This window comes from Fragaria vesca, linkage group LG2 (genome assembly GCF_000184155.1).
Source record: "Fragaria vesca subsp. vesca linkage group LG2, FraVesHawaii_1.0, whole genome shotgun sequence".
Taxonomy (NCBI): domain Eukaryota; kingdom Viridiplantae; phylum Streptophyta; class Magnoliopsida; order Rosales; family Rosaceae; genus Fragaria; species Fragaria vesca.
In genome coordinates, this window is record NC_020492.1 from 17,837,559 (window position 1) to 17,854,441 (window position 16,883).

At 38.9% G+C, this 16,883-nt stretch overlaps 4 protein-coding genes and 1 non-coding gene across 6 annotated transcripts in view; all 5 read left to right on the forward strand.

Annotated features, from left to right (window-relative positions):
- The first annotated feature begins 459 nt into the window (after positions 1–459).
- On the forward strand, positions 460–3,657 carry LOC101298274. The gene is made up of 12 exons (XM_004290711.1): positions 460–524; positions 613–680; positions 806–845; positions 932–1,002; positions 1,107–1,317; positions 1,413–1,813; positions 1,894–2,019; positions 2,097–2,212; positions 2,298–2,395; positions 2,603–2,694; positions 2,870–3,000; positions 3,155–3,657. Exons 1-12 carry the CDS (start codon positions 479–481, stop codon positions 3,222–3,224), a joined length of 1,470 nt encoding a protein of 489 aa, XP_004290759.1. The 5' UTR covers positions 460–478; the 3' UTR covers positions 3,225–3,657.
- A 192-nt stretch (positions 3,658–3,849) lies between these two features.
- TRNAD-GUC lies at positions 3,850–3,921 on the forward strand. The gene has a single exon. It is a non-coding gene; the product is annotated as a tRNA-Asp (tRNA).
- A 210-nt stretch (positions 3,922–4,131) lies between these two features.
- Positions 4,132–7,100, forward strand: LOC101298562 (WD repeat domain phosphoinositide-interacting protein 3-like). The gene is made up of 4 exons (XM_004290712.1): positions 4,132–5,046; positions 5,580–5,784; positions 6,332–6,458; positions 6,730–7,100. Exons 1-4 carry the CDS (start codon positions 4,198–4,200, stop codon positions 6,818–6,820), a joined length of 1,272 nt encoding a protein of 423 aa, XP_004290760.1. The 5' UTR covers positions 4,132–4,197; the 3' UTR covers positions 6,821–7,100.
- A 901-nt stretch (positions 7,101–8,001) lies between these two features.
- LOC101298850 (glutathione S-transferase F13-like) lies at positions 8,002–9,216 on the forward strand. 2 transcript variants are annotated; one of them, XM_004290714.1, is made up of 3 exons: positions 8,002–8,289; positions 8,416–8,464; positions 8,572–9,216. In XM_004290714.1, exons 1-3 carry the CDS (start codon positions 8,143–8,145, stop codon positions 9,030–9,032), a joined length of 657 nt encoding a protein of 218 aa, XP_004290762.1. In that variant the 5' UTR covers positions 8,002–8,142; the 3' UTR covers positions 9,033–9,216. The 2 variants fall into 2 exon arrangements, with proteins under 2 accessions (XP_004290762.1, XP_004290761.1); XM_004290713.1 differs by having other exon boundaries at positions 8,058–8,464.
- A 2,326-nt stretch (positions 9,217–11,542) lies between these two features.
- LOC101299344 (glutathione S-transferase-like) overlaps positions 11,543–16,883 on the forward strand; it is a 9,914-nt gene continuing 4,573 nt past the window's right edge. The window contains exons 1-2 of the mRNA XM_004290715.1: positions 11,543–11,757; positions 11,845–11,893. Of these exons, the coding sequence (XP_004290763.1) occupies positions 11,608–11,757; positions 11,845–11,893 (199 nt within the window). The 5' untranslated portion in view covers positions 11,543–11,607. The remainder of the gene's footprint in view (positions 11,758–11,844; positions 11,894–16,883) is intronic.

Here is a 16,883-nt window from a genome sequence, read left to right on the forward strand (position 1 = left end):
AAAAAAAAAAAACAAACCCAAATGAATTGTGAAGAAGAATTGGGGTTATGAGAGAAGACGTGCTTTCGACTATTTTAGGGTAGAAGACGTTTAAAAGAATACTTATAGCGTGATTTTTTTTTTTAATAATAGATGTATGTTTTGATCATTTAGCTTACCTATAAAATCTCAATAGAAACATAAAATAATATGGGTGTGTATTAAGAGATTAGGGGTGTGTATTTAAAATTTCAAAAAAAGAATAGAGAAAAAATAAAATAAAAGATTAAATTTTGGAACGGACTGGGCCAGAGCCTAGTAAAATTCTGTCAAGCAAACCATTCAGATCAACTAACGGTGAGTATTGAAGCAGCTGTACACTTTCCGGGCGAAGCTATTTGGCGGCAAAACCCTCCTCCGGTAAACCCTCCACCCTGCCAAACGAAAAAATAAAAAAAGAAGTTCCCGGCTCCGAAAGACTTACAAGCAGACAGAAATTATGGCCTGGTTTCAGACAATTCCAGAGTCTGATCAGAGCATCTCTGGTAATCCCCATTTCGATTATCCTATTACTTATATATAGGAATCACTGGGTATCTGTGTTTGTTACTTTTTTTTCATAACCTTCTGCAGATGAGGAAGAACCGGACCGAAATCGTGAAAACAAATGCCACGCGCTCGGTGTAACCACACAGAAAAAGGTACTTTCCTCTCCAATTTTATGTAAGGTCAAATTTCTTCATGTATCATTGTGTGTATGTACCTAGTTTTCATAGATTGTGTTTTCTTTTCGATTACGCATTTATAGATTTCTGTTAATTAACAGGAATTATTTCAAATTTCATCACGGCTAGAAATGCTCAAAGGTAATTTGATTTTGCAAATGGCTGCTACCTTTGTCTTTGCTGGATTTGGATCTTTATAATAGCGGTGTTGTTTGTTTTTAAAACAGGTGCGGGTGCGGATGTGAATACAAATGTGAAGGCCTGCAATTTGGAAGATGAAGTTAGCTCTGATGACGAGGTAGGCATTTTGATTGAGAATTTGGAGAGAAATGTTATTTTTTGTGCTGTGTATTTTGGCCTAACTTTTCGGCAGTGATGTGCTTGCAATGTGTTTGTGAAAAGGCGAACAATGTGGTGTCAAATGTTTCTGTTAATGGTGGTGCTAAAGAGTTACGAAAAGTGGATGTTCATAGCTTTTGGGGCGGTAAACAAGATGAATTATACTCATGGTCAGCTGCGAATAAAGAGGCTGAGGCACTCATCCGTCTGAATGAGAGAACTTCTTGCTCTTCGTCACTTTCTGGCTACTCCAACGTGAAAAAATCGTCCAAAGGTTAGTCTACTGAGTTCGAAATTTTATCACTGATGTTTTGTGTTCATTGTCACAATGTTTAGCGTCTTGTAGAACCTGACAGTTAACTGTTGTAGGAGCCAAAGGCAAAGGAAAACCAAAATTTTCGTTCCGTTTTCCGGCACACAAGGAAGGAACCTCATCCCTTTCTATATATAAGAATGACAGTGATGTGTCACTCAAGGTTCAAGAACTGCCTGAAAGGTTGGATGCAATTGAGTCTAGAAATGAAGATCATTCAGATGTGGAACTTATTGAGGATATTCTGGGGGAAGAGGAAGCCGAGATTGTGCTTAGAAATGAAGAACATTCAAATGTTGAATTTCATGAGGATATTTCTGTGGATGAGGAAGGTGCGTTAGACATTGTGCCTATTGACGCCAAGGCTATTGGGCATGGATGTATGGGGCAATCAATGGCTGAGCTTCTAGATGGCCTTCAAGATAAGACAACTATTCTGAGAGGACATTCTAGAAAGGTTTTTATCTTCTTCTATTCTTTTGCTTTGTTTCTCCTGTTACATTTCTCTTTCCCCATTTGATCCAGTGTTTGCTTCAGTATGCTAGAAAACGACGTAAAAGGGAGCAGCCTGTTGTAAAGTGTCTATCTCCTCTGAGAGATGGAACTATTGACAGTGAAAGCTCTCCCGAGCACTTGGGTCATGGATTGTCTAGTGATATCAAGGTAATTCTTGGCTGTTACTGCTTTACAATCACTTTATGTTCAAATCGCTACTGTATCTAATGCATGTTCTTTATCAGATTGATGATCAAAGTTTGGAGCTTGCTATTCCAGAGATGAAGAGGCAGACATTGGTAGATCGATTTCAGGAAGCTATCAATGACCGAGTCATTGTTGCAGTGCCCAAAACTTTGAAGTAAACAGTGTGTTCCTCTTACAAGTTTTCAGTTGATCCTAGTCAAATGTGAATTTCCACTGATTAGTGAATGCGCTGATTGCAGGAACGGATTATTTGGGAAACTGCAGCATGTGGTACAGAGTGAGAGAGATAGCGATATGGAATTCTTGAAGAAGATCCAGGAGGGAGCTAGTGAAACTAGTAATGTCTTGCTATGACTAATTTTCTTTCTGTTTTATTTTAAAAAAATATTTTGCTCATGAAAACAACATGCATAGACGACTAGGGGGAAATTGCAAAGGGGTTTTGGTTGTTATTGCTGTACTTCTAAGAATCTAATTATAATAACATCTGCAGAATTTAGGTTCTTACCGGTTGTTTATATTCTTGTTTCTGATTATACCTCAGACGAACCAAACTGCATGGATGTGAAAATTCTTTCGAAGTATCTGGATGCAAAGCTTACCGTGTGTCACTGCTCCTTTGGCAAGAACTCAAAGGTTCTGTTACTAACTCACTGCTCCAACGACTTTTTATAACCAGTAAAATCCTAGTATCTGCTAGAGTTCCACATGACATTTCTTAGAAGTGCTTCTAGCTGCATGTTTCTGATTGCATGCATGAAAATGTGGTTTCTAATGGTGAAAAACTTAAAATGTATGTTTATTTCTGTAGAATCTCCCATGTCCAGATATCAGCGAAGAAATGGTTGATGAAGGACCGGAAAAGAGCATAATTTTCAATCCACGAGTTTGCAATGATATTGACCTTGATATTGGGAAATGGATTCGTATACACCCTCCATGGTATGATTAATGTGTTTTCTGCATTACTTCATTTAGTGATCAAAAATACCACCAGAAAGTGTACTTGGTTTGCTTGATGCTTAGTTTTGTATCACATTACTGCATTCTAAGCATAAATAAATTATCTGAAGTATGTTGGATAAATTCTGCGCAGGAAGGAGATTTGTGTGGCTACTGGTCAAAACATAATCCTGTCGACATATTTCTCTGAAATTGTAATGTGAAGGTCGTGTTTATCTTGGACCTTATTTGTCACGATGCATTGCTCAACTCCTGCCAGTCCAATAGATATGGAAACGAGCAGGCCTTACAAAGTGGTGCGGGAGGGATACCTTCTGCCCGAACAGTGTCATGGCCATCCAAAGTGGTGCCGCCAGAAGCAGAATAAATTTGGTTTTGTCATGAATGCTGCTCTTGCCTCCTGCTGGAAGAGTGCTAGGCGGGTGAGATGTCTGATGCAGTGAAGCCAGATTCAAGGCATCTCCTTTTGGCAACAGAAGAATGATTGTTTGAAAATTGCGTGGTTCCGCATAGACCCCGGTGTGAATGCGATGCTGCATCACAGTCAGTTATATGGTCTACATGTTAACCTCTAGATGCAGACGTCTGAAAATAATTGCTTTTTTCTGATAAACTAGATCCCACATTTCCACTCTTAAACAAATTTGAAATCCTCTGTTATCATCTCTCTTTATTGTCCAGTATCGCAGTATGGATGTTTCTCAGAATTGTGATACACATTTGCACACGTACTCGTATAGTCATATCGGAATGGTCGTCGTCATTTTTACTCTATCCACAGTTTCCAGATCCTTTAAATTTTCCATACCCAATATTTCCAACAACAAGGTCGTTGTAGTATAGTGGTAAGTATTCCCGCCTGTCACGCGGGTGACCCGGGTTCGATCCCCGGCAACGGCGTTTTTTATTTCCCTCAGAATTTCCATCTTTTTACGATCGCGTGGTGTGTACGCGACAGACATCCGCTCGTCTGTCGTGTACTGCAAGTCCAATCAACGAATAATAAGTCACCTCAATTTCCTAAAATCACCTAAAAGACGTATTTACCCCTCACTTCCCTCCATATTCCCCAAAAGGCGCAAACAGTCATTTCCATCTCCCTCCCCATTCTCTGAGCTCTCTCTATCCAACAGTTCAAACTTTACCCTCCGGAAACCTCCAAAATCCAATCCACCGATGGCCACCCTCTCCGCCTTCTCGCCGCCCTCCTGGCCGGACCCCAACGCCGCCGCCTTCCTCTCCGATCCCACCGACGCCGACTCCAACGCTGACGCTGACGCCGATGACCACGACCCGCAATCTCCTCCTCCAAACCCTAACCTCGACCTCCACAACAACACCAACACCTTCTCGCCGCCGCCGGACCTGGCCCTTCCGGCGTCGCGCTCGCCTCCGTCGCTGTTCCACCTCTCGTTCAACCAGGACCAGGCCTGCTTCGCCGTCGGCACCGACCACGGCTTCCGGATCTACAACTGCGACCCGTTCCGCGAGCTCTTCCGCCGCGACTTCGACAACGGCGGCGGAATCGGCGTCGTGGAGATGCTCTTCCGCTGCAATATCTTGTCCATCGTCGGCGGCGGGCCTGATCCTCAGTACCCGACCAACAAGGTCATGATTTGGGACGATCACCAAGGCCGGTGCATCGGCGAGCTCTCGTTCCGGTCGGTCGTCCGGTCCGTGCGGCTCCGCAGGGACCGAATCGTCGTGGTTTTGGAGCAGAAGATATTCGTGTACAATTTCGCCGACTTGAAATTACTCCACCAGATTGAGACGATTGCAAACCCCAAGGGGCTGTGCGCGGTGTCGCAAGTGGCCGGGTCCTTGGTGCTGGTGTGTCCTGGATTGCAGAAAGGGCAGGTTAGGGTTGAGCACTATGCTTCCAAGAGGACTAAGTTTATTATGGCTCATGATTCGAGGCTCGCTTGCTTTGCTCTGACGCCGGACGGCCACCTGCTGGCCACCGCCAGCAGTAAAGGGACTCTCATTCGGATTTTTAATACTCTTGATGGCAGCTTGCTTCAAGAGGTATGCTTTGGATTCGTGACTGTTTGGATATATGTGACTGCATTTGAGAGTAGGGATAGATGTGGCATTCTTATTTTCATGATTCAATGCACTATCTTATACAAATTTAGCATCAAGTTCTGTGTTTATATCTGATTTTGTGCTTATGTTGTCATTATGGTTGTCACATTGTGGATTTTTGTTTATGTAGAATGTGATATAGATTATGATAAGAGGGAATTTGCTTGTTTGAAATCCTCAAGTTAAGTTTATATTCTCAAGTGGGAGGATGTTCTCTACCATGATTAGGGACTGGTGCTAGTAGTCATTGGTTAAGGCACACTTTCCTAGTTGGTTCAGGGATCTAAGTGAACAGTATGGTCTTGTGTGTGTATGCTTATTTCACACCAGAGAGCTTTGATTTTTCCAGCTGTGTGCTGTTTATATGAACTTCAAGGAGATTTCTCTTAGAATTCTGAACTGGTTTAAGAAATATGATTATTGGGTCATAATAAGGTTTTGGATGAATACAAGTTAATTGGATACAAATGCAGGTGAGGAGGGGTGCGGACAGAGCAGAAATATACAGTCTGGCATTCTCTTCTACTGCCCAGTGGCTAGCTGTCTCAAGTGATAAGGGAACAGTTCATGTTTTCAATCTGAAGGTTAACTCTGGATCAAGTGGAAATGAGATGCGGACTTCCTCTGATTCTAACATGGTTACTTCATCATCAAACTCATCTCTCTCGTTCATCAGAGGTATACCTTCCCCTAACATTTCTCATTAGAATTGTTTATATCTATATGCTATTTGCACTTTTGAACCATATGTTTACGGTAAACAAATGGGTGGTCGAGGATTTCTGTTGTCTTTTGGTTTAGATATTGCCGATTCTTATCCCATTAAAAACCACACAAGTTTATTGTCTAAAGGATTATTTTGTGAACATTGCTGAAGAAGTATGAACTATGTTCATATGTGCACGATGTCCCATGGACTTGTAATGATAAAAGCTAGCTCCAGTTTGACAGGTGGTATAGACTTTTCTAAATTCCCTTGAACCTGAACTCTTAGGGCCAGATGACCTTCTTGGGGTTATGTAAAGGGTTTCATGTATTTTTTTTTTTTTCTTTTGCTCAGAAGTTACCAGACAAGTATATCGTGCAGTCTCTCTGTTTGTTTGTTTGTTTTTTTTTTCTGTGCCTTCACTGTTTAAGTTGTAATACAATCTGGTATATCTTGTGATGGACTTGTAATGCATGTATTTCTTAGACCAGTGGAGCTGAGTCATGTTTCTACTTGCAGGTGTTTTGCCCAAGTATTTTAACTCAGAGTGGTCAGTTGCTCAGTTTCGCTTGCTTGAGGGTTCTCAATACCTTGTTGCTTTTGGCCACCAGAAGAATACAGTGGTCATTCTTGGCATGGATGGAAGGTAAGAAACTAAATTGTTTATTTAGATGAGATTCCCAAACTACTAATTAGGGTGAGTATAGAAGCAAGATTTGATTCGCTTAACTTGAATGCCTCCACAGTTTGGTGGTCTGTGGACCATATCCATGAAATACAAGCATCTTAGTATCATATATTGAGAGTTTATGTTTTGATAATAGTTTCCAATAACCTTGAAGCATGAAAACATCCAGCGGCTAACGGTTCATATTATCTGGAATGTCAATTGATATGGTATTTGAACTTTGATGCAGCTTCTATCGATGCCAGTTTGACCCGGTGAATGGAGGAGAGATGACCCAGCTGGAATATCACAACTTTCTGAAGCCTGAAGAAGCCTTCTGACATTTGATAATTTGTCTTCTGAATTCATCTACATGGCGGGGGTGTTCGTTTTACTTCCTTTGTCTGCTGTATTGTTTTTCCCCTAGCTCTAGGATACGGTTCCAATGTTGTAAATATGTATATTAGTACATATAATTATGCATGTAAAAACTGTAAAGTTGTGACTGCTGTACCAACATCTGAAGAAAAAAAAAAAAGAAAAAAAAAATTAACAATAAAGAACTTGTATATAAGTTTATCTCTGACTCGAGTTATTCAATAATATCAAGTTGTGTTTGTCAATTTCAGAAGGTTACAGAATGAGCCAGGAATCTTGTTTTTTTTTTTTTTTTCTTATTTCCCTAGGTCCCCTTCACTCAATTTTGACTCCAATTTAGAATGATTCACCTTGTTGATTTTGCTAATCTTTTTCACTTGATTTCTATGTAGCGTCCAAAAATGAGTTCAAATCTCAAGATGATGCCAATCATTTTAATATCCGGGCTCTGAAAGCTTTGTTTGACTGGGTGCTATTTTTTTTACTGATGAACATGAAATTAGTACACATTGAATAATGCAAAGGACAACAATTATTTTGAAGCATGGGCTCTACTGCATAGTGCATTGCCCCATCCGAAATCTGAACGCAATTTTGATCACCTTATCTTGATCTTATGTTAGATTCCTTCCTATATGATTGCATCAAATGATGCCTTTGATTATTTTCAATATTGTTTGTTTATGGATAGACATATGTAACTCCATCAAATATGCTCTTAATAATTTTTGGTGAGTCGAATTCATGACACATCTACCTAACTCGAGAATACTCGATGAAATGGTCACAGGATTTTGTGATATTACTTTGCCTCTGCATAGACAATAGTCAAGCACATGCAGTCACCTGTGATTGCTACAGATCTAATAAAAGCCATTCTGAATGGTCCAAATTGATCCTGATTGATAACATACACAATTATTAAAGATTTAACCAAATCAATTTATGGTTAGGCATAAAGTAGCGTCATAGTATTGGGGTTTACAATAAACCATGTGAAAGATCCTGATTAAACAAAGCATAAGGCAAATAGGCTAGGCTAGGTGTGCTTAATTATTCATCCGGATGAACTGTGGTTAGTCAGTACTGTTCTTAAATTTCTGAAACCAAGTTCAAATTATTTAATTTACTGCAGTACTGGTTCAAATGGGAACGACACAGAGCATCTCAAAGCCCTCAAAGTCCTTTAAGTTATATAAAGGGGACCTTGCTGTCTAACACATCCTCACCACATAGAACTACTACTTCTTCCAGCTAGTTGATTTTTCTTGCTACTGATCTAAAAATGGTGCTCAAGCTGCATGGACTTTCTGTGTCGACCAACACAGCTCGTGTCGTGGCTTGTCTACATGAGAAAGATGTCGATTTCCAGCTTGTCCCGGTTGATCTCTTTGCCCGTGGAAACAAGGAGCCTTCTTTTCTTGCCAAGAATGTAAGTTTCTTTCCCATGCTTGTATTACAAGCTTATAATTTCATTCTATCATCATATAAGCTCATTTCGACTGTTAGCAGTCGTTTAATTCGTATATATGTTTGTTCTCAATCCTCTATCTTGCAGCCCTTTGGCCAGATTCCAGTATTAGAAGATGGTGACATCACTCTTTTTGGTAAGCATGTTAGATTACTTCTTCATTATTTGATAAATTTCAAAATTTGATGACTTAGATATACAACTAATTTTGTCTCACCATCTGTTTGATTTTTGTTACACCAGAATCTAGGGCAATCTCATCCTACATAGCAGAAAAATTCAAGGAAACCGGAACCGATCTCATACGGCACGAAAGCTTCAGTGAAGCTGCACTGGTGAAGGTTTGGACAGAAGTTGAATCCCAACAATACCACCCAGCAATCTGTCCCATTATATACGAGTTTTTCGGAAAGCCAGTGCAAGGCTTGGAACCAGACCAGGCAGTGATAGATGCAAATTTGGAGAAGCTAGAGATGGTGCTCGATGTTTATGAGGCCAAGCTGAGCAGCACCAAGTACCTTGCTGGTGATTTCTACAGCCTAGCCGATCTTCACCATTTCCCTTACACTTTTTACTTCATGAAGACTCCTTTGGGCTCAGTGATCAGTGATCGTCCTCATGTTAAGGCCTGGTGGGATGACATTACAGCTAGGCCTGCTTTGAAGAAAGTTGCTGAGGGTATGACTTTCGGTGAGAATCAGTGAACGAAATCGAGTGGTTTTGAGTTATCTACATGTTTTATTGGATGGAACTGATATGATGGAAGATATATAGTTTTTGAGGCAAATTTGTATGCATCGCTCTATATCTTATTGTATCCTAAGTTCCTAACTAATTTTAATTTGAATGTTGGGTGTTGGGTGCTTAGTCCATCACTTTCTTGAGCACAGATTTTCTCTCAAGCTCATTTTTCAATGATGATATGATTTATAAAAAAGAAAATCACAATGGATGTTCTTTGGATTTTTGTTTTTACTTCACAAAAGTGATCTGAAATGTTTGAGATGGCCTGAGAGCCCTTTTTTTTTTTTTGCTTAAACCCCGATGTAACGAAGATAATTTTATTGAAAAGAAAAAAAAATATAACATAGTAGGAGAAACCTAGCTCTATTTTAACATAAAACAAACGTAGAAACTTATAACTCGTAACAAAACAAATAACACTAACAAAAACGAAAGTTAGCCGGAAGCCCGAGCCGATCACTGTGACAAAGAGAAATAACAAAAATCGGAGGCAAATACCATCATGTCAAACCCGATAACTTTATCCCTTCATATGTTAATGCATCTGCAACTTAGTTACCACATTATTTCCTCCAATAACATGTCTACATTTTGTATTACAATTTACAATAGACTCTTATTGTGATTTGAAGCTCATTTAGTATCGTTATCAGTAATTGTTTATTCAATATTTCAATTGCTAAAACAAAGGATGTATACACATACTGTCTGCTAAAATGCATGAAAAACCTTAAGAAAAAACTATAGTAAATGTGCAGCACTACAACTATACACAAATCCCAGTTCCATCCATAGATCACCAAACTAAACACAAGCACCATTTATTCTAAACACGTAGGTACGGCGCTTCGACTGACCGATGGGATCAGTCTTCCCCGGCCGATATAGCTAGCGGAGAGTGATGACTTCTACTTCTAATTACTCAACACTGTGTAGCGCAGACGCATATCTTGTAAACACCATGGCATTCGCCTCTACTGTAGCCCTTAGTTTGGCAAAGTGATGCACAGGGTTTCTCCCTCGAGCACATTCCCTCATATTTGATACTCTGAGTCTCACAAGTTATGGCCTCATGAGCAACCATTACCTTTGGTCCCAACCCTGCGACGAGTGTATGTACCTATAGATTGTAAGATCAAAAATACTAACACGCAAATCTTAGAAGGATATACAAAAATTATATTACCAGTAGCCACCAGAAGCAGAAGAGCGATGAAGAAAGTCGGAAACATATGCACGAAACCCTCCATATCTTCTCTTTTTCTTATCTAGCTAGCTATCCAAGCTTACCAGCGCTAATATAGAGCTGTGCATACTGAAGCTAGCTGGGTAAAAAAGACAGAAGAGCTGGGTACGTATAGTCATGGCAAGTACTTTGCTGACTCATTTTGCCAAGTTTGCTTAAGCATGGAATGGGCAGCATGGGCTTCTCACACATGGGATGATGCATCAACCAATGTAGGTAATACTGGTATCTTCTCTGCTCACATTTGTGAAATTTGAAGAATAGAATTCAAACAGACAAGCAGAAATCTTTGATTCTATTCCAAAGTGCATATGCTCACTAAATTGAGTTGCCGCGCGCTATATTCAAATACCGGCACTTGAGACATGGCTGCACGATCGAGTTATATCATTGATCATATCAGAACCAATATAAATCAATTATTACTACAAAACTCTCAATTAGGCAAATGATAATGCAATTTGGGACTTCAAATTTGTCCCAGTTCCCTTACATATTTAGTGTGGTTGGTATGTGTTGCCAGAATTTGTCCCATAGTGACATAGATGATCCTGTTTCTGTGGATCAGCTGCCATATTGCAGAGTATTATAAGTATTAATGAACAAGAGCTAATACTAAATTACTAAAATCAGAGTACTTGGGTCTTTTTATAAATCTATACCTCATATTTATTTCACAAATCAAAATACTTCTCATTCACAAGATTTGGTCATTTTAATTGTCCAAAAGATTACACTAGCTTCAATTTCTGTTTAGAATTTGAAAGGGGGGTCAATCCACAATTCCCAGAATTGGATTACAACATACAACTAACAATTACTAACGTAGAAGAAGATAAATGCACCAACCCAAACCAACCCAAAACCAAAAATTGGGTTCAAGCCAAAGGTGACATAAGTGCATATGGAAGCCAGCCACCTTGAAGATCTTTTGAAATAGAATACCAAGTCCTTCTTGACTTGCATTGGTAATAGACAAGACTGGTGGGAGGGGTTGGTGGTGACGCGTGAGCATATGAAACCAACCGGTAGTTCACCTCAAGATGCTGCGTCTTTGGATCCTTAGCCGAAAGTTCTGATATTCTACAAATATTAAATATTTATGAAGAGGCAAAGATAGTTGACAATGCCAACTTCTTACTTTTTGCCTTTGGATGGTATTGCATTATTGATCTTTTTTCCTACCTTTTATATAACCCCATATGGCAGAAGCATAATAGCACAATCCAAAACCAAAGCACAATCTCTTTTCTCAGTTCATCTTCCAAACCAAACACATTTCCACAGTCATGGCCGGCATCAAAGTCCATGGAACCGCTATGTCAACTGCAGCAGCGCGAGTTTTGGCTACCCTCTACGAGAAAGAGGTGGAATTTGAGCTTGTTCCGATAGACATGAGAGCCGGTGAACATAAAAAGGACTCCTTCCTTGCCCTCAATGTAAGTTTCTTGAAATGAAAACAGAGTTGCTTTTGGCATGTTTTCTCTTTGATTCTTACCTCTTAATTTGTTTGTAATTCAATCCAGCCATTTGGTCAAGTTCCAGCTTTTGAAGACGGAGATCTTCAGCTCTTTGGTAAGTTTCTGCTTAGCTCAGCCACATCAAATTCACTCAGCATATATAAAATTGTGTTTGCGACTTTGTATGATTGTATCTAAGATTCTAAGATGCGAACCTTGTTGAATGCAGAGTCAAGAGCAATTACACAATACATTGCCCATGAGTATGCTTCAAAGGGAACCCCGCTGATAGTCCCAGACTCGAAGAAGATGGCAATTCTATCAGTGTGGACAGAGGTGGAGGCACAAAAGTTCGACCCTGCAGCCTCAAAACTGACATATGAGCTAGTAATAAAACCTCTCTATGGCACGGTCACTGACTTCGCAGTCGTGGAGGAATTCGAAGCTAAGTTGGGTACAGTTCTCGATGTCTATGAGAAACGTCTGGGACAATCGAAATACTTGGGAGGTGATTGCTTCAGCTTGGCAGATCTTCACCACCTTCCAACTACACAATACTTGATGGGAACACAAGCCAAGAAGCTCTTTGAGTGCCGCCCGAATGTTAGCGCATGGGTAGCTGATATCACTGCCAGGCCTGCTTGGACTAAAGTCCTCGCCATGAGAGCTCACTAAAGACTGCTGTTTCTGGCATCATATGTGTTTGGCCTTTTCATTTCCTCCAATAAGTGGGACAAAACTCTGCTGTTTTATAACTTGCTGTTGTACACCTTTGAGCTTTTGCCTCCTGTCTTCAATGTGAAATTGTGATGCTGTCTGCCTTGTATGCTTTTCAGTTTTGACATTTTGGGTGTTTGACGTTTATGTTTGCTACAACCTGAGCACTGCAAATGATTCATCGCCCAATGAACCTACTGCTATGAATAAAACAGAAACAATATAATTCAATAACGGAAATGGTTTCAGAGAGAATACCAAGAATTTGTGTAAAAAAAATCAGAGAATGTGATATTTCATAATTGCCTTGTTTGGTGTATTTTTCAGATTTTACAAGAATAAGAGAGTTCAATGTCTTGACACACTTGGATTCTTAAGAGAAACATGGATAACAACTGCATAACATCTGTCCAGTCTTTATCAATTTTCTTGTAAATGCAAATCCAACTTACCAGTTGATCAACTAGGTCAAAGCCTCAAAGGGTTCAGGTTCCACCGAGCTACAACCCCATGTCTCTCTTGAGGTCTCTCTTTCATCATCCCCCTCAGGCCCTCACTTTCTCAACAACATTCCATCTTCCCATCTGGCCATACAAATCGTCACAGTGGCTGAATAAGAGAAGAAGCATCTGAATTGTGAAGTTGAGAGAATAACTTGTGGATTGCTTGGGTGCCGCCAAGCGTCGATAGCTCGAGACGTGGGTACACCCAAAACTTGGCTGCTCGGAAGAAACCCAGATATCGTCGTCCCATCTTTATTACTTATCTAGAATTATGACCCGCGCTTTCACGTGAGATTTGTGTTCATCATTTTTTTTTTTTTTTTTATTCTCATTTTTAATGTATCAAAATGTAAGATTTATATAGATTCAATTTAAACAACAAAACACTCATCATAGTAGTAAAAGTATATCTCTTATGTTATTTCTCCTCGATTCTTTATTTCATTCTTTTCTTAATCACTTTTTTCATCAGAGACAGAACAAGACAAATTTCAGAGAATCCTTTTTAGATAATGTGCGAATTGCGAAGCCCAACCTATTTTTTTTTTTCAGGAAAGAAAAAAAACTGGCCCGAGCCCAAAACTATTTTTACTGTATATAAACAGTACATCACTGTATATGAACAGTGATCACAAATAGATATATAGTTAATTGGTTTCCTTCATTCCGGAAAAGAAACTAACTTGAATTCTCTCAGGAAGAATCAATGGCATTCGGCCAAAAAAAAAAACAAACGAATTGAACTTTTAACGGGCTAGACGGAGACGAGACGCGTCTAGGCTGTCCGGGCCGTGGTTGGCCTCGACGGACTGGGGACTGGACCAATTAAAAACATTAAAAAAAAAAACAAAACAAAAACAAACAGAATAGTCTCTCTACGTCCCAAAAAAACAGAATAGTCTCATGCCGTCTTCATCTCATCTCTCTCCGGCGGACACCAGGTGATTTTTCTGGTAAGGTACTTGTATTCATGCTTCTGCTCAATCAAGCTTTCACTCCAGTTCACCACTCACAAGCGCAACACCAACAACATTTTCTCATCAAACACTTTGTGATGACTAGTATTTGATGAAACCCTAATTCTTTACCATCAGCCCGCTCCTATGTACTCTCAATTTTCATCGTCAACAGAATCACAATCTGATACCTAGGCTGTAGCAACTGAGGATGATGAAGAAGAAGAAGAAGAGAGAGACCAAGGAGATAGAGGCTGTTAGTGAGCTTCAGCAGCATGCAACTCGTGCACCGCGACCCTATAGAGCGCACAGGCAGGCTGTTGTGGCCGTAGAGGCTAGCTGAGACGACCGAGCACAAGGAGAATGGAGTCTGATGAAGTACAGTATTTCATCTTCATCACACACACACACACACCACATTTTCCATGTGAGATCGATGGTACAAGACACGTTTCTGTCAACTAGTGATGACTCATTGAGTACACTCTTCATTATAGATCTAGATGCAATGATGCATGAAACAGTGTATCACATTCTATCAAAACGATCGATATTATTTTACACACCTACAACAAATTAACCACAGCTTCCCTACACCGAATAGGATGATCATAATACCTTCATATCAGTTATGACGATATATATAGAGCTTAATTTAGTGTAATGTTCAACATATATATACTTCATAGAAGTGAAGCCACAGTCGTCTTAGCAAGGCATGCATCTTTTCATTTGAGTTTTTCCTTTATTATTGTTTCCTTCATCTGATGAGGGTATGGTATAGCACACCTTCCTCCATCTTATCAAATAGAAACGATATTTTTATTTATTCTATTGAAGCACAACAACTTTGAAATAACACATAAATTACAGAAATAAAACCGAAACTGCCCTGACATGCACTACCAATTTACGCACCGTGGATATAGATATCATGCATTACTGAAGACTTGAAGATCCATAATTCAAATGCATTATTATATATTGGATAGCTAGTCATTTATTGATAACGATGAACTAGCTATAGTTAGCTAGCTAGGCTTGAGAGATCATCTTCTGTCAGTACTACCACACCAGAATACCAGTAAAAAAAAAAAAAGTGATGATTAAAGCCTAGAAAGTAAATACCGTCTGATCATCTGGGTAACTGCAAAAGATGCATCAAAAGCCAAGAAAGGTTGAGTAAAGCCACAAGAGGACCCTCACACCACATTTCCCCTTGGTACAAAAGTAGTGATCATCAATCAATCTGGTCACTTATCCACGAGCATTAGTTAGGGCATCTCCAACAATGTCCTCAAAACTCATACCCATAGTCAAAACTCAAAATTTTTTATCTCCAACCATTCAAACTCATTACCCATATATGAGTTCCTACTGACCAATTGACCCATTTTGGGTCGGAAGCTAAGGAGGAAACCCATAATCGAAAGGCGGGACCCTTGGCGTTGTGCAAGCACATGAAGCAGCAGAGGCAAAACTAGGGACGCGCAAGATTTTGGCTGTGTTAGGAACGCGCGGACGAAAACAAGAAAATGCCAAAAAAAGAAGGAAACGCGCTAAGCACATGGATGGGACTGGGAAAGACAAGTGGGTCCCCCACTTGAGTATTGTTGTGGGCATCAACAGTAACAAATTTTTGATGGATTAAATTCAATGGTTGATATTATATGAGTATGAGTATGGGTTTAAATGGTTAGGGATGAAATATGAGTATAAATAGTAATAAGTTTAAGTGAGTCAAAAAATGGATATAGATATAGGTTTTGGGTCACCTTGTTGGAGATGCCCTTAGAGTTGGATTGATGATATCTGCCTATCTGGAACTGTAAATTTTTATCATCATACAAATTCAAACCAATGATCGAGTGTGAGTGTGTGAATGATTGCCTGCAATCAATTCTAGTTAAGCTTCTTCAGTTATAGGTTGCTGATGTAGGTATGAGTACGGTTATTGAGATTTCCAAATTTGCTTACTTGACCTCTTTTTATTATAAGTTATTGAATGATAATTATCTTCTCTTACGTAATGACTATTAAGGACAATAATCATACAAAAATAAGTATATTTATTCTCTCTAAGACTTTCCAATTTAATAATTAATTGATTGTATTATTTATTATTTTTCTTATATATTTGTAATTTCTAATTTTACGACATATTATATATTTAATTAAAACTAAAACTATGATCAATATCGACAATGTGACATAAAATTTTCTACTATCATACATGTTGAAAGCATATATATACAAGGTGAAGGATTATATATGCAAAAACAAATCGATAATGAAAAATTAAATAACTATAGAAATAATTTCATGATGTACATAAAATAGAGGGAAAAAAGGAATATACATAGTATACAATGTTATCCTTGATCGTTGTTTATCACAAGTAAAATAGAAAAGGAAAAGCAGATTTATGTTAGAATATAATTTATGTTGTCGGTGATCCATGACTTAATTGGTTAAGGTGTTTAACTAATAACTTTGAGGTCATGGGTTCAAACCTCATTGATATATGTTGGGTGTGAGTTATTAATAAAAAGTTTTTTTCTTTTTTTTAAAAGGAAAAAAAAGAATATTTTCTCGTTGGTAGATATAATTTTTTTATTAGATAAACTATTATTATGCTACAACGAGTCTACTGTGAGTTGAAGACACGACCTCTCATTTATAAGGAGAGACGGTACTGGGCTGGTAAATATAAGTTTTTGAAACCCAATACTTTATGTTATTTAATTTTTAAGAGAAAAATTGACGTCATTGAAAACTTTTTCTTACAAATTGATTAAATAATGAAGGTTTGGTGACATTCTATGGGAAATAAAAAAATATCAAAGAATTAAGGTGGTGAAAGAGATTTGAAACGGAAAAAAAGGGTGCGTCTATTGCCACCCCACAAACCACTTTGATCACCCCAGAT

Excerpts from the sequence above, each read along its gene's own strand:
- LOC101298274 (XM_004290711.1), top strand. The coding sequence starts at position 479 with ATGGCCTGGTTTCAGACAATTCCAGAGTCTGATCAGAGCATCTCTG. Across the intron at positions 681-805 it reads GTGTAACCACACAGAAAAAG|GAATTATTTCAAATTTCATC; the intron begins GTACTTTCCTCT and ends GTTAATTAACAG. Across the intron at positions 3,001-3,154 it reads ATTCGTATACACCCTCCATG|GAAGGAGATTTGTGTGGCTA; the intron begins GTATGATTAATG and ends AATTCTGCGCAG.
- LOC101298562 (XM_004290712.1), top strand. The coding sequence starts at position 4,198 with ATGGCCACCCTCTCCGCCTTCTCGCCGCCCTCCTGGCCGGACCCCAAC. Across the intron at positions 5,047-5,579 it reads ATGGCAGCTTGCTTCAAGAG|GTGAGGAGGGGTGCGGACAG; the intron begins GTATGCTTTGGA and ends ATACAAATGCAG. Across the intron at positions 5,785-6,331 it reads ATCTCTCTCGTTCATCAGAG|GTGTTTTGCCCAAGTATTTT; the intron begins GTATACCTTCCC and ends TTCTACTTGCAG.
- LOC101298850 (XM_004290713.1), top strand. The coding sequence starts at position 8,143 with ATGGTGCTCAAGCTGCATGGACTTTCTGTGTCGACCAACACAGCTCGT. Across the intron at positions 8,465-8,571 it reads TGGTGACATCACTCTTTTTG|AATCTAGGGCAATCTCATCC; the intron begins GTAAGCATGTTA and ends TTGTTACACCAG.